The sequence below is a fragment of the Trachypithecus francoisi genome, unplaced genomic scaffold (genome assembly GCF_009764315.1).
Source record: "Trachypithecus francoisi isolate TF-2019V2 unplaced genomic scaffold, Tfra_2.0 Lachesis_group2, whole genome shotgun sequence".
Classification (NCBI taxonomy): domain Eukaryota; kingdom Metazoa; phylum Chordata; class Mammalia; order Primates; family Cercopithecidae; genus Trachypithecus; species Trachypithecus francoisi.
This window is the reverse complement of record NW_022681465.1, coordinates 122,771,730-122,784,735: the sequence shown is the minus strand read 5'-3', so window position 1 is coordinate 122,784,735 and position 13,006 is coordinate 122,771,730. Positions and strand designations below refer to the sequence as shown.

Sequence of the window (13,006 nt, the reverse complement as noted above, 5' to 3'; positions counted from 1 at the left end):
TTCACATCTGGATTTATGCGATAGCAAATGCTTCACAGGCTGCCCTGGCCCTGCCTCTTTGGCTCTCTGTCCTCGCCACTTGGCCAGGACCCACGGCTCCAGGGACATAGATGTTAGGCGATCCAGGCTCTAGGGAGACCACTAGGGGGAGCTCTTTCTTCTGGTGTCCACTGTGCCCAACTGTCCTAACCTGCTTGGTCTTTATCCACCTTCCACTGGGAGCCTCCTGCTCTGCTCAACACCCTTTTCCTTGCCTCTCGTTTGTCTTTGCCAACCTCCCAGCATGGCTTGTCGACCTGTTCTCTCCACTCTCACAAGTTCTTCCCTTTCTTCAAGGCTCAACTCAGACCGCTCCTTCTGCAGGAAGATTTCCTGTGGAAACTGGTGTTTCTTAGACGTGTGCATTAGAATCACCTGGAAGGCTCTCTGAAGCACAGGTGTGTTGGGGCCAACCCCTAGGGTTTTGGATTCAGTAGTTCTGGGGTAGAGTCTGAAAGTGTGTATTTCTATCATGTCCGCAGGTGATGCTGGTGCTGCTGCCTCGGGGACCACACTTTGAGAACCACTGGTTTTAACCAATGGCTTTCAAATTGGGTTTGTTGGCTCATTTATCAGGGGCCTTGACAACAGCGTGTGTGGAGGGGGATCTTTGCTTCAACCCTGCAGGGTGGTTTTTTTGCTTCTAAGTATTTATGATTCTTAAGTTCAATATAAGATTTTAATGGAAGAAAAGATTTAGTTCGCAGGGAAAAAAAAAAAGTCTGAAAGTTGCAGCTCTTCACCAATCTCTATGAAACGTGCTCTTGCCTCTGAGGGGACAGTGTGGCCTCTCTTTTGTACTGTGTCTTCCCTAAAGTTTGGCTCTCCTGCGACTGGTAGTTTGACATGATTTTAGGTGTAACACAGACATTTTTAACTTTTAGTAGTCATTTTTATAACTATTATAAAAATATAACTAAAATAATTTTTATTGTAATATTTAGTATTTATTTTACTGAGAAGCGGAAAAAAATCTAACATATCCAACTAGCATATCTGTGATTCCCCAGATGATCATTCCTTAAGGAGCAGCTATATGCAAAAAGTGAGCGGTTGGCTGGGTGCAGTGGCTCACACCTGTAATCCCAGCACTTTGGGAGGCTGAGGTGGGTGGATCACCTGAGATCAGGAGTTCAAGAGCAGCCTGGCCAACATGGTGAAACCCCATCTCTACTAAAAATAGAAAAATTAGCCAGGCATGGTGGCACGAATCTGTAATTAATCCTAGTTACTAGGGAGGCTGAGGCAGGAGAATTGCTTGAATCTGGCAGACAGAGGTTGCAGTGAGCCGAAATTGCTCCGTTGCACTCCAGCCTGGGCAAGAGAACAAGACTCCATCTCAAAAAAAAAAAAAAAAAAAAAAGCAGTCGCAAGTTGCTGTATGGCAGCATCTGAAGTGAAAGTCCGTCACACACAAGCCAGGGTGGCTGCTGGAGAGGCTGAAGTTTAGGAAAAGCTGCCCTTCAGAACAGTTTGAAAGTCACCTAAGGGGTGGCCCTGCTCCCTCAGTGCCCTTGAGTTTCTTCCCCTTGAGTTGCATGCTAATTGTCCCGTTGTCTTTCTTAAACTAATAAAAGATTAAGATGACATTTCAAAAAGGGAACCTCATTAAGCAGCCTCGTCCCCACTGCAGCGCGCACTCCCGCACAGTAGCTAGCTGCCTGTTTATCTTATGGTGAAGAGGTGTCACCTCTCCTCAGCGGGCCTGCCTTCCTCTGCCTCTCCTCCGACGCGCCTTTCTCCCTCCCACCCGCCACTCAGCGAGGAGGAAGTGTGTGTGCGCGCATGTGCATGGTAGGGGCGGGGAGAAGGGACACCCGAGTTCTCCTGAATCCCCCTTCTGAGTTGCAGGTCCAGAGGCAGAAGGATTCGGGGGAACACACAGCGAGCGGGTCAGGAAGGAGAGAGGCCCTTACCTGTACACTGTGGTTGGAGGGGAACTCAGGCTGTCATAGACCAGCCGCACGTGGCCCTGGTACAGCTCCAGTGCCAGGGGGTCATTGTCTCCTTTGTAGAGAAGGATGCCGTTGTCCTTGTCAGTGGCCACCTGGAGAAAGCAGCCAGGGCGTGTTAGTAAGGGCTTACCTGAGACTGAACCTCCCCTGCCCATCTCACAGAGCCCTCTTCCAGGCAGCAGCTTCTGAATCTGTGCTGCGTCTAAATTCACGTCCATCTTTCCTCCTCCATCTAGTCAGTAAATCCCCAGAAGGTAAGGCCTCAGCTTACACCTCAGCAAGTGCTGACTGAGCAAACCAGTTCAACACATTTTTACTGAGTGCCTACTGTGCACCACTATGTTCATGTATTTATGTATGTCAGGACGTCCGAACTCTAATCTGCCCTCTCCCTCTGGTGCATAACGTGATCCCGCCCAAGTTTAGGCCTTTCTTTGGTTTCTCTGTATAAAGTAGAATAATAAGGTTTTTTTGTTTGTTTGTTATTTTTGTTTTTGAGGCGGAATCTTGGCCCAGGCTGGAGTGCAATGGCACAGTCTTGGCTCACCGCAGTCTCCGCTTCCTGGGTTCAAGCATTTCTGGTGCCTCAGCCTCCTGAGTAGCTGGGACTACAGGTGTGTACCACCACACCCTGCTAATTTTTGTATTTTTAGTAGAGACAGGATTTTACCATGTTGACCAGGCTGGTCTTGAACTCCCAACCTAAAGTGATTCACCTGCCTTGGCCTCCCAAAGCGCTGGGATTGTAGGCGTGAGCCACTGCGCCTGGCTAATAAAAGTTATACAGAAAATGCTAACAATGATAATTAATTCAGTGTGTGCTAGGAACCGGGCACTATGCTAAGAGTCATCTGGGGAATTAAAAAAAAAAAAAAAAAAATTCCAGTGTCTAGACTTTACCCCAGACCTTGCAGGTGCGGCCCAGGCAAATATAATTTTATTATTTATTTATTTATTTTTTGAGACAGAGTCCTGCCCTGTTGCCCAGGCTGGAGTGCAGTGGCATGACCTCGGCTTACTACAACCTCTGCCTCCCAGGTTCAAGTGATTCTCATGTCTCAGCCTCCCAATAGCTGGGGTTACAGGCATGCACCACCATGCCCTGCTAATTTTTGTTTTTTTAGTAGGACTGGGTTTCACCATGTTGACCAGGTTGGTCTCGAACTCCTGACCTCAAGTGATCCACCCGCCTCAGCCTCCCTAAGTGTTGGGCTTACAGGCGTGAACCATCACACCTGGCCAAAGATAATTTAAGTTCTCAAGGTGATTCTAAAGTATTGCCAAGGCTGAAAATTGCTGGTTTCAGAAGTTGCATTCATAGCCAGTCACCCGGAATGAGATTCTTGGATTAGTGGATGGGCCTCAGACAAGGGGTTTTGTCTGTCTTGAACTGAATCCCAGTTCCGCAGCACAGCGTCTGGCGTACAATAATTGAATGCATATTTTCTGGAGGATTGAGTGAATGAGGCTGGAAGTGGGGGCTACAGTTTGCAGCAAGAGCTGGTCAGGAGTTATCTATAGAACTCTCTGGATGAGTTGGTTCAGGTGTCCTCAAGCTGAGTGTTGTCCCTGATGGTGCTTTACTGCTAAGATGGGGCATTCCAGCAATTTTCTGAACAAATCAGAGCTTGGGGACATGTTGAGGTCCTCCCAAGGGCAGGGCAGGGCAGGACACACCTGTAGGGAGATGTTGGCCTGAGGTCGGACCTTGGCGGAGGCCAGTTCCACGTAGGAGTCCTTGCCCACGAAGTTGACGGTGATAAGCTTCTCACATCTGGGGCCGGCGAAGCCTGGTGGGCAGCGGCAGGTGGGCTCCTGCTGCACCACGATGCACTGGGCCCCGTTCTGGCACTCATATTGGTCGCACGGGCTGGTCTGCAGCAGGACCATGGGTGGGGGGTGCTCGCAGAAGGGTCCACTGGAAGGCGGGAGAGAATGGGGAGGGAGATAGGAGAACCGCCAAGAGGAGACAATCACAGTTACTCAGGCCAGAGAACCTCGAGCAGAGAGGTAGAGTGAGCTGGGAAATAACACTAGTTCTAGGGGCTAGTTCCAGCCCTGCCACTAACCGGGGCAAGACTTTTTCCTTCTCTAAGTCCCACATTTCCCATTTTTAAGAGAGTTAGGGTAGCCATGGTGGCATGAGCCTGTAATCCCAGTTACAGGGGCAGATTGCTTGAGCACAGGAGTGCGAGTTCAGCCTGAGGAACAGAGCAAGACTCCAGCTCCAAGAAATAAAATCATGGAGTTGGACTAGAGTAGAGGTCCCTAAATTTCAGTGTCCTCAGAGTTGCCTGGGGGTGATTTCTTAAAAGAGCACATTCCCACCCTTGGAAAGATGAATGAACAAACAAAATGTGGCTCATCCGTCCAATGGAACATTGTTCAGCAGTAGAAACAGAGGGAATTCTGACATACCTGACAGCATGGATGAATCTTGAGCACATGATATACTAAGTGAAATAAGCCCGATAAAGGACAAATGCTGTATGTGGCCATTTATATAAAGCATCTAGAGTAGCCAAATTCATAGCAACAGAAGTAAAACAGAGGTTACCACTGAGGAACCATCATGTTTATTCTCCAGCCTAGAAAGAAGATTCTGGCCAGTATGGCCATATGGCTACCTCCACCCTGCAAGCTGGGCTTCAAGACGGTGGCATCTTCCATTAGATGGAATCCTACCCAAGCATGACATTACATGAGCTGAACCTAAGTCCGGCTTTCACGTGGAGTTGCCACAAGTAGCTCTTCTCCCATCTACAACGTGGGATCACCAATACCTGCTCTATTTCCCTCATGTGGACATGTAAGGACTGCAAAGGTGTCAGGGGAATAAAGGCATCACCCAGAACCAGGGCTACGGCCACCTGGGCCTGAGTCTCCACCCTGGCCACCTTAGCCGGTCAGCCCCAGCCCCTGCCACCTGGCCCAGGCTGTCTCTTTCCTGAGGTGCCCTGCTGCCTTACCTGAAGCCCTGGGGGCAGGTGCATGTGTAGCCATTGATTGTGTCCATGCACTGGGCCCCGTGGCGGCACTTGTGGGCCACACAGTCATCATTGTCTGTCTCACAGAACTTCCCGCTGTAGCCAGGGACACACTCGCACCTGGAACACAGGCACAGGCAAGGCTGTTCCTCAAGGCAGGGCCAGCTTCCAGGCAGTCATTCTCCAGCCCCCCTCAGCAGTGGCCTCTCCCCATCTCTTCTATCTACCCAAGTTCCTTTGGGATCTGCAAAGCCTGGCCCCACAGCAGGTTTCCCTGGTGGCCCATGGCCTTTGTTCCATTCGTGGTGGGGTGAGTCTTGTGTTCCAGAGCCAGGGTGAGGAACACAGGGGTGGACTGATCCAGCTTTTGGCTTGGATCTGCCACTTCCTACATGAAACTGACGTTCAGTTTGGTCCTTCCTTTGGGTCAGGCACTGTGCTATGCCCCTTTCACTGAGTTCTCATTGAGGCCTCCCAGGACCCTGTAAGGGAGGGTCTACCATACTCCATTGTAAGGAAGAAACCAGAGGGCAGAGAGCACTGCAGGCACTTCCCTGAGGATCCTCATACCCCCATCGAGTGATAATACTTAGTTTATACTTGCGTGTCAGAAACTGTTCTAAGTGGATCAGTCACTCATTACCTCTCTGTGTTTCAGTTTCTTCATCTTTAAATGCAGTTGATAAATAACTCCACCTCTTATGGTTGCTTTAAAAATGATATGATATGCTTTGTGTAGTGCATTAAACATTAAGTAAATATTCAACATGACATGTAGAAGATGATATGATACTGTTTGCACTCTGAGATTCAGACCAGGATGAGAAAGGCAAAAATCTCTTCTGCCTTAGTAAGTGGCTCATATTACCTGGGCAAGAGGATGGGAACATCTGCTCCACCCCAGGCCCTGCACACCAATCTGGCCCTTCCTAAAAGAGTGGTGCGTCAGCAATTCCATTATCGCCCCTTCTAGACAAGGTTTAAAACCTGGCCAGAGGAAGCCACCTTGGCTAAAACCTGGTCTGCTTGAGTGTGGGCCAGAAACATGCATCTCTGGGCTCCTCTGTCTGGGGCAACATTCGGGCAACGTTCAACCGAAATCCCACCATAGAAACACACCCGAAGGCACCGAGGGGCTAAGTCACAGAGGCTTAGGTGCACCCACAGGCACATATAAGCAAATGATTCCTGGCGCTTCTGCCTTCTGCAAAGCCTGTGTACCTTTGTGGGCCCAACAGCTGAATTCTAGTGGGCAGAGGAAAAACAATAGCCACAACCTATCCAAGTCGGAGGCGGCGGCGGCATGGCAGAAGGAGGCGACACAGGCAGGGAGGTGAGGGCGGAGGGAGCGAGCTCTCTGAACTCTTAGGCTATCTGAAAAGCAGCCCCACGGGACAATCAGGGCAAAGGGATGGTCCTCCCTCATCCCTCTCCTCCCTCTCCTCTTTAGGAATGGATAGAAGTGGGGTGGAATCCACACGTGGCAACCCCACTGGCATCGTTGGGGTTGGCAGGGCATGATGCAGGCTGTAGGTTCATAGCTAGGTAAGACACAGAGCAGGTGACGTGTCCTTGACTGGAACAAGTTCCAGAAACCGAGGACTTACGGGCCTATGCTCAAAAATTGAAATCCGCTAAGATCTGACCAATTCATCTTTACTTGACTGGCAAATTTGAACTACGTAACCTATTGCTGCACTAGAAGTACAAACTTACATGTTCAACCAGAGGAGTCTTTTAGGGAAACACATTGAGAATGCCTTTGAGGGGCATGTGCTCAATATAGCACCATGTATACTTCTGCTACTGTGTTAAACGTGGCCCAGGTAGGCATCCGTGTGTCTCCTGAATTCTAAAAAGTAGTCGCAGAGCAACTTAAGCTATTTGACTTTCTCCAAGGCAACAATAGCTGGCCAATACTTACAGGATAAAATCCAATATTTTAAGCCTGGACTTCGAGGCTACTGGTGAGGTCTTTATTAGGAATTAGGGAAGCTATTCTCACTCTCAGACTAAGCAGTGGAGGTCTGGAGGCAAATGTGTTAACCTCCTTCTTTTAAAATGCTGCAGCCCTCTCCATACCAGCAAGTCTCAAACTTTAATGAGCATACAAAACACCCAGGGATCTTGTTAAAATGTGTCTTCTGATTCAGGGAGTCTGGGTGGGGCCTGGGAACTAGCATTCCTAACAAACGCCCATGTGATGCTGATCCTGCTGGTTCCAGAACCTCTGGTAGCAAGGACCTATACAATATTTCTCCATCAACTAAAGAGAGGCAGCTGGTGCTATAACCTGCATTCCCTATTGTTCTCAAATGCTTGCCTTTATCTTTCTTCCAGTTAAAGTGTAAAGTTTATGCATTTTAATATGTGTTGGGTCTATTGATTCTGCACAAGGGGTAGTAACCGAGTGCTGTCCTTGGTTCCAGGACATCTGGAGTCTCTGGATTTAGCTGAGAAATCAGTCAGGCCCAGACTGATTCACAGCCCCACCCCTTTATATGTGTGTGCAAAGGTGGCTTATGTCACCTCAGTGAGCCTCATAAAATGTGAATGAGTTTCTACGTTCTCAGATTGTTGGATGTCGGATAATATACCTTGCCTGACAAATAATAAGTTAGCAGTACATGCTAGTCATTGTGATCTTTCTTTTGGTTATTGTTATTTTCAGTATTATGGACAGGTAGTATCTGCCCTTCATTGAGACCTCATTGAGGGAGGGAACATACAAGGAGAACTCCAACGATAAACACCTTCACACTTGGGCAAAGGTCACCCTGACTGTGTATCTCTTTGGCTAATATCCCTAGAGGCTGCCATAGGATATGAGCTGTTTGGTGATGGGAGATGAGGGAGATAAAATGATAAAATGTTGCACTGGAAGAATTTTTACTTTAAACACATTTTAATGAAAACCTAACATTATTGAGCTGGCCTGTAGACCTTCTCAAGACAATGACATCACATATAAATACAGTATCTCAAGATTATGAAAGCTAGACTGATTTCGTTCTTTCCTATATTGTCTTAGAACTCAAGCGACTTTGGTTACAATGAGGTTTCTAGGAATAAGTTCTGGGGATCATAAAAACCTGGCAGTGTTAGCTCTCCAGCACTCCAACCCCACACCTGCACCCTTGACCACGACTTTTTTTTTTTTTTTGAGACAGAGTCTTTCTCTGTCACCCAGGCTGGAGTGCAGTGGTGCGATCTCCGCTCACTGCAACCTCTGCTTCCTGGGTTCAAGTGATTCTCCTGCCTCAGCCTCCTGAGTAGCTGGGATTACAGGTGTGCGCCACCACACCTGGCTAATATTTGTATTTACAGTAGAGACGGGGTTTCACCATGTTGACCAGGGTAGCTCCTAGACCACTTCTGACCAGTGCTGGTGCAAGCCTGTGTCCTCTGAGCTTGCTATCCACTCAACCAAGAGGCAATTTATCTCCTCTCCATGGGCAGATCCTCATTCCCTGCCCCTTCCCAGGCATGCCCAAAGCACTCTGCTTGCCAGCCTGGCCTACTCTGCTTTGGGTTCACATTTGCATGTACACGTTTCTTCCCACCCCTTGCCCCTTCATTCTTCCCTGTTCCCTCACAGTATCCCATACTTGCTTAAAGATCAGCAGTAAACTGAAGTCAAATCTGGGGGTGGAAGTAGACGGGGAGGTCCTGTGAGGCATCTCTCACCCTTGTACTCAGGTAACTCGACTGCCTAAAAGTCCCACCTGGCATATCTGAGGGGGCACGGGGCAGATGAGGTAGATAGGAATGGGGTAGACGCTTTTGCACAGCAAAAGAAACTACCATCAGAGTGAACAGGCAACCTACAGAATGGGAGAAAATTTTTGCAACCTACTCATCTGACAAAGGGCTAATATCCAGAATCTACAAAGAACTCAAACAAATATACAAGAAAAAAACAAACAACCCCATCAAAAAGTGGGGAAAGGATATGAACAGACATTTCTCAAAAGAAGACATCCATACAGCCAACAGACACATGAAAAAATGCTCGTCATCACTCGCCATCAGAGAAATGCAAATCAAAACCACAATGAGATACCATCTCACACCAGTTAGAATGGCAATCATTAAGAAGTCAGGAAACAATAGATGTTGGAGAGGATGTGGAGAAATAGGAACACTTTTACACTGTTGGTGGGATTGTAAACTAGTTCAACCATTATGGAAAACAGTATGGCGATTCCTCAAGGATCTAGAACTAGATGTACCATATGACCCAGCCATCCCACTACTGGGTATATACCCAAAGGATTATAAATTACTCTACTACAAAGACACATGCACACGTATGTTTATTGCGGCACTATTCACAATAGCAAAGACTTGGAATCAACCCAAATGTCCATCTGTGACAGACTGGATTAAGAAAATGTGGCACATATACACCATGGAATACTATGCAGCCATCAAAAAGGATGAGTTTGCGTCCTTTGTAGGGACATGGATGCAGCTGGAAACCATCATTCTTAGCAAACTATCACAAGAAGAGAAAACCAAACACCGCATGTTCTCACTCATAGGTGGGAACTGAACAATGAGATCACTTGGACTCGGGAAGGGGAACATCACACACTGGGGCCTATCATGGGGAGGGGGGAGGAGGGAGGGATTGCAATGGGGAGTTATACATGATATAAACGTTATGCACATGTACCCTAGAACTTAAAGTATAAAAAAAAAAAAAAAAGAAAAAAAAAAAAAAAAAAAAAATAAAAAAAAAAAAAAAAAAAAAAAAAAAAAGGAATGGGGTAGACACATGGAAGGGCTGAAGCTTCATTTGGTCTCATTGAGCAAAACCAGAGCCTCTTGGCATTTTCCCTGGTGATGAGCTCTAGGCTTGTGATGTGAAAATAGAAAAGGGAGACACAAGAAAAGACATGCTTATGTCTGCCTCTCACCCTTACTTACTCGCCTCTTCTTCCCCCAGTGGGGCCATCCTTCCTTCTCTCAACCCATCTAAATTCTACCCACCCTCAAGCGTCACCCTCATTCTGCTCCTAAAGGGGTGGGGCTGCTGCTCTCCTCCAGCAGGCTCTTCCTTCCTTAGAACCCCAGCAACACAGCCAGAATCGTGGGGCCTAGAACTTTCTTCTTTCCTAAATATTTACTCAGTGTCAAATCTTCCTCCCCTAGGTCCATGGCAAGGGCCTTGAGGAGAGGAATTAAAACCATCTTCCAATCCCCACCACACTGCACACAATCAAGATCTGTGGACTGATGGGTGGGCTGGCTGGAGCAACAACTAGAACTCCTGCTTCTTAGATTCTAAGATTTTAAGAGCTTACAAGTTCAAGTTTCAGAGATTCTCTAATTCTAAATTTCTAAGATTCTGTGATTGGACTTTCTGAGATCTTGGGGTTTCCTGAAGTCCTAAGTTTTGCTGTTTAGACTCATAGTTGCAAACACCCCCAGAGTCTGAGAACTCTCTGCCCTGTGACTGAGAGCAGGACAGACTCTGGGTGACGACAGCTCCTGGACCCATCAAGACCTAGAGCGTGAGCTTCTGCCCCCCAGAGGCTGGAGATGCCACTGGTGGGCATTCTCCTTAAAGACTTGTCAGCACAGGCATGGAGCTCTGGGCCCAGGGCCCTCATCCCTAGGGGAGGCTCTGTAAGATCATTTATGGGGTCTGCTAAGGGAACATCCTGGGGTCTCTCCAGTTGCCCTGGACTGCCTGTTTCCCAAAACCCTGACTCCCTCTGGTGTTAGATAGAGACTGCTGGGGAGAAGAAGGCAGCTGTGTGTAGAAGGCAGGACTGGGGTCAGGAAGAATGTTTTTGGCCACAGAGTTCTGGGATCTCCCTCTTGATGTCAGAAAACCCCCAGTCTCAAGGGTCTCACGATCTTCTCCAGAAGAGGCAGTGGCAAAAGTTTTCATGAAGGAAGGTGAAAGGAAGAGGTGAGTACAGGGCCTGGGAGGGATTTCCCAGGGGTGCCATTGGATCCTCAGCCTCAAGAGCTGGATGGCTTTCTCCTGAGGCAGCCTCTCCATCCACCCTGAGGGCCACTCACATGCTCCCCTGGCTCCTATTGGCTCTGTTCCTTGCCATGGAGACAGCTCTGCCAGTGGCCATGCTGCTGGACCACAGTGCTCCTGTCCCCTTCCCCTGCAACAGGTGCATAAGCTGAAAAACTTGCTGTAGACTGGAGGGGCAGCATACTGCGAAGGCCACACATGGAGAAGGTGACCAAATACGCTTTAGACTCTGCTTCCCCAGTGGAATTGCTCTACTTCTTTAGCTCTGGAAAGGAGGGATATGCTGAGAGCACTGGGAAGTTGGTGGGAGAGGAGAGGCAAGGAAGAAGGTGCAGGGAAGAGAAAGAGTAGATCTTTCTCTGTCTCTGTCTCTCTCTCTCCCTACCTACCTGTCTATCTACAGAGACTTAGAGACGCCCACAGAGAGACAGAGGCACGCATAGGGAAACAGAGACTGAGAGAATTAGATCATGGCTGAATCACAGATACAGAGAAGCACATGACGGAAAGAGAGAGAGCATGCAGAGAGACCAGAGACTGCCTAAAACCTAGACTGTTAGAGGCAGAGTTTTCATGGACTCTGTGCTGGGGGCACGAAGCCAGGTCTTACCTGAATCCTTTGTCCAGGGGGATGCACTTGGCCTCATGCTGACAGGGGTTCAGCTCAGGCACACAGTGGTCGATCACCTCGTCGCATAGCTCACCTGGCACGGAGAGGGGAGATAGCTCAGGCCTCAGGCAGGGTAGGGATACCCTGGCCAGAAGATCAGAGGATTGGGGGGGATATCCTGGCCAGAAGATCAGACTCATCCAGCCCCCGGTCAGTTGGGCATGGACGTCAGGAGTCCTGCCTTCTCACTCCTTGTGTATCCTCCTGCACCTCTGCCTTGGTTTCTTTGGCAGTGACCATGAGAAGATTCCAGGTGTCCTCCTGGACACTGTCCTAGCATCATGATTTGGCTGTTTTACTTGATCTTTCAGGGGCAGGGGCAGGTGCAGCTGAGAGCACAGGATGCCTGGTCCTGACTTTGGGCCATGCTTATTCATTTGTTTTTTTCATTCCACACTTACTTACTGAGCACCTCCTGTGTGGCAGGCCCTGTGCCAGGTGCTGGGGACACAACAGTGGCCGGGTCCTGTCCTACCCACAGCCTATTTGGGAAGGTCTACAAACAGGCAATTACAACACAGACTTGTAGGTGTGACCAGAAGGGCAAACTTTGTGGAAGCACAAGGGGGACCCATAACCTCCCCCAGGAGGTCAGAGGAGGCTTTAGAGACACAGACAAGGCTTAGCAGCCCAGTTCACCTGTTATAGATAAGTAAGCCCCTTGGATTTTTCAGGGAAGGAAGTATGAAAGGAATTTGAAGTTCTGGTCTCTAGACACATTGCCTTTGAAGTCTGCAGTGCTACAAAATACCTAATGGATCATAAATACCCAGGGATGGCCCTTGCAGATAAGCCCTGAAAAGCTTACACCACCTGAAAATGTGTTTTAGAAATGTGGGGGAGGGTGGTAAGGCAGAACAGCAGCTCCCAAGCAACACCAGCTTTTAAGATCTGAGTTTTGGGTTTCCTCAAATTCCACTTGGTCAAGCCAGATGGAGAATGATCTAAGAGAGGGAAAGGTCTAACCATGAACGTTCTCTCCAGGAGTGGAGTGGCAGCAGGGCGGGCTCCTGCTCCCAGGGTATAGGCCGGTAGGTCCGGAGGGCTGGCTGCAGGGTAATGAATAACAGACAGTCCCTAAGTCCGTTCTTTGCTGTGGGGGAGACAGGCTGGCCCCAACCATGTCCTGGGAGGGAGCACTGAACGCCTCCCTCTCCACATTTTGCCTTCAGCCTCTCAAAGCCGCAGAGGGCACTGTGTTCCTGAGAAGCCTCCTCTTTCTTCCTTGTCATCTGGAGAGACCCAGAGAAGCAGACAAGTGTCTATGTGGGACGTGCACATTTTCCAGGACAGAGCAAACCACCAAGCCTCATTCTGTACCTGGGTTTCCTGGGAATGAATTCTGGTTGACACT

At 48.7% G+C, this 13,006-nt stretch overlaps 1 protein-coding gene across 3 annotated transcripts in view; it reads right to left on the bottom strand.

Moving 5' to 3' along the window:
- SLIT3 (slit guidance ligand 3) overlaps window positions 1-13,006 on the bottom strand; it is a 645,016-nt gene that overhangs the window by 20,447 nt on the left and 611,563 nt on the right. For all 3 annotated transcript variants that reach the window (XM_033180336.1, XM_033180338.1, XM_033180337.1), the window contains 4 exons: window positions 11,593-11,686; window positions 4,964-5,101; window positions 3,672-3,912; window positions 1,956-2,086 (listed from right to left, as the gene is read on the bottom strand). In XM_033180336.1, coding sequence (XP_033036227.1) covers window positions 1,956-2,086; window positions 3,672-3,912; window positions 4,964-5,101; window positions 11,593-11,686 — 604 coding nt within the window. The remainder of the gene's footprint in view (window positions 1-1,955; window positions 2,087-3,671; window positions 3,913-4,963; window positions 5,102-11,592; window positions 11,687-13,006) is intronic.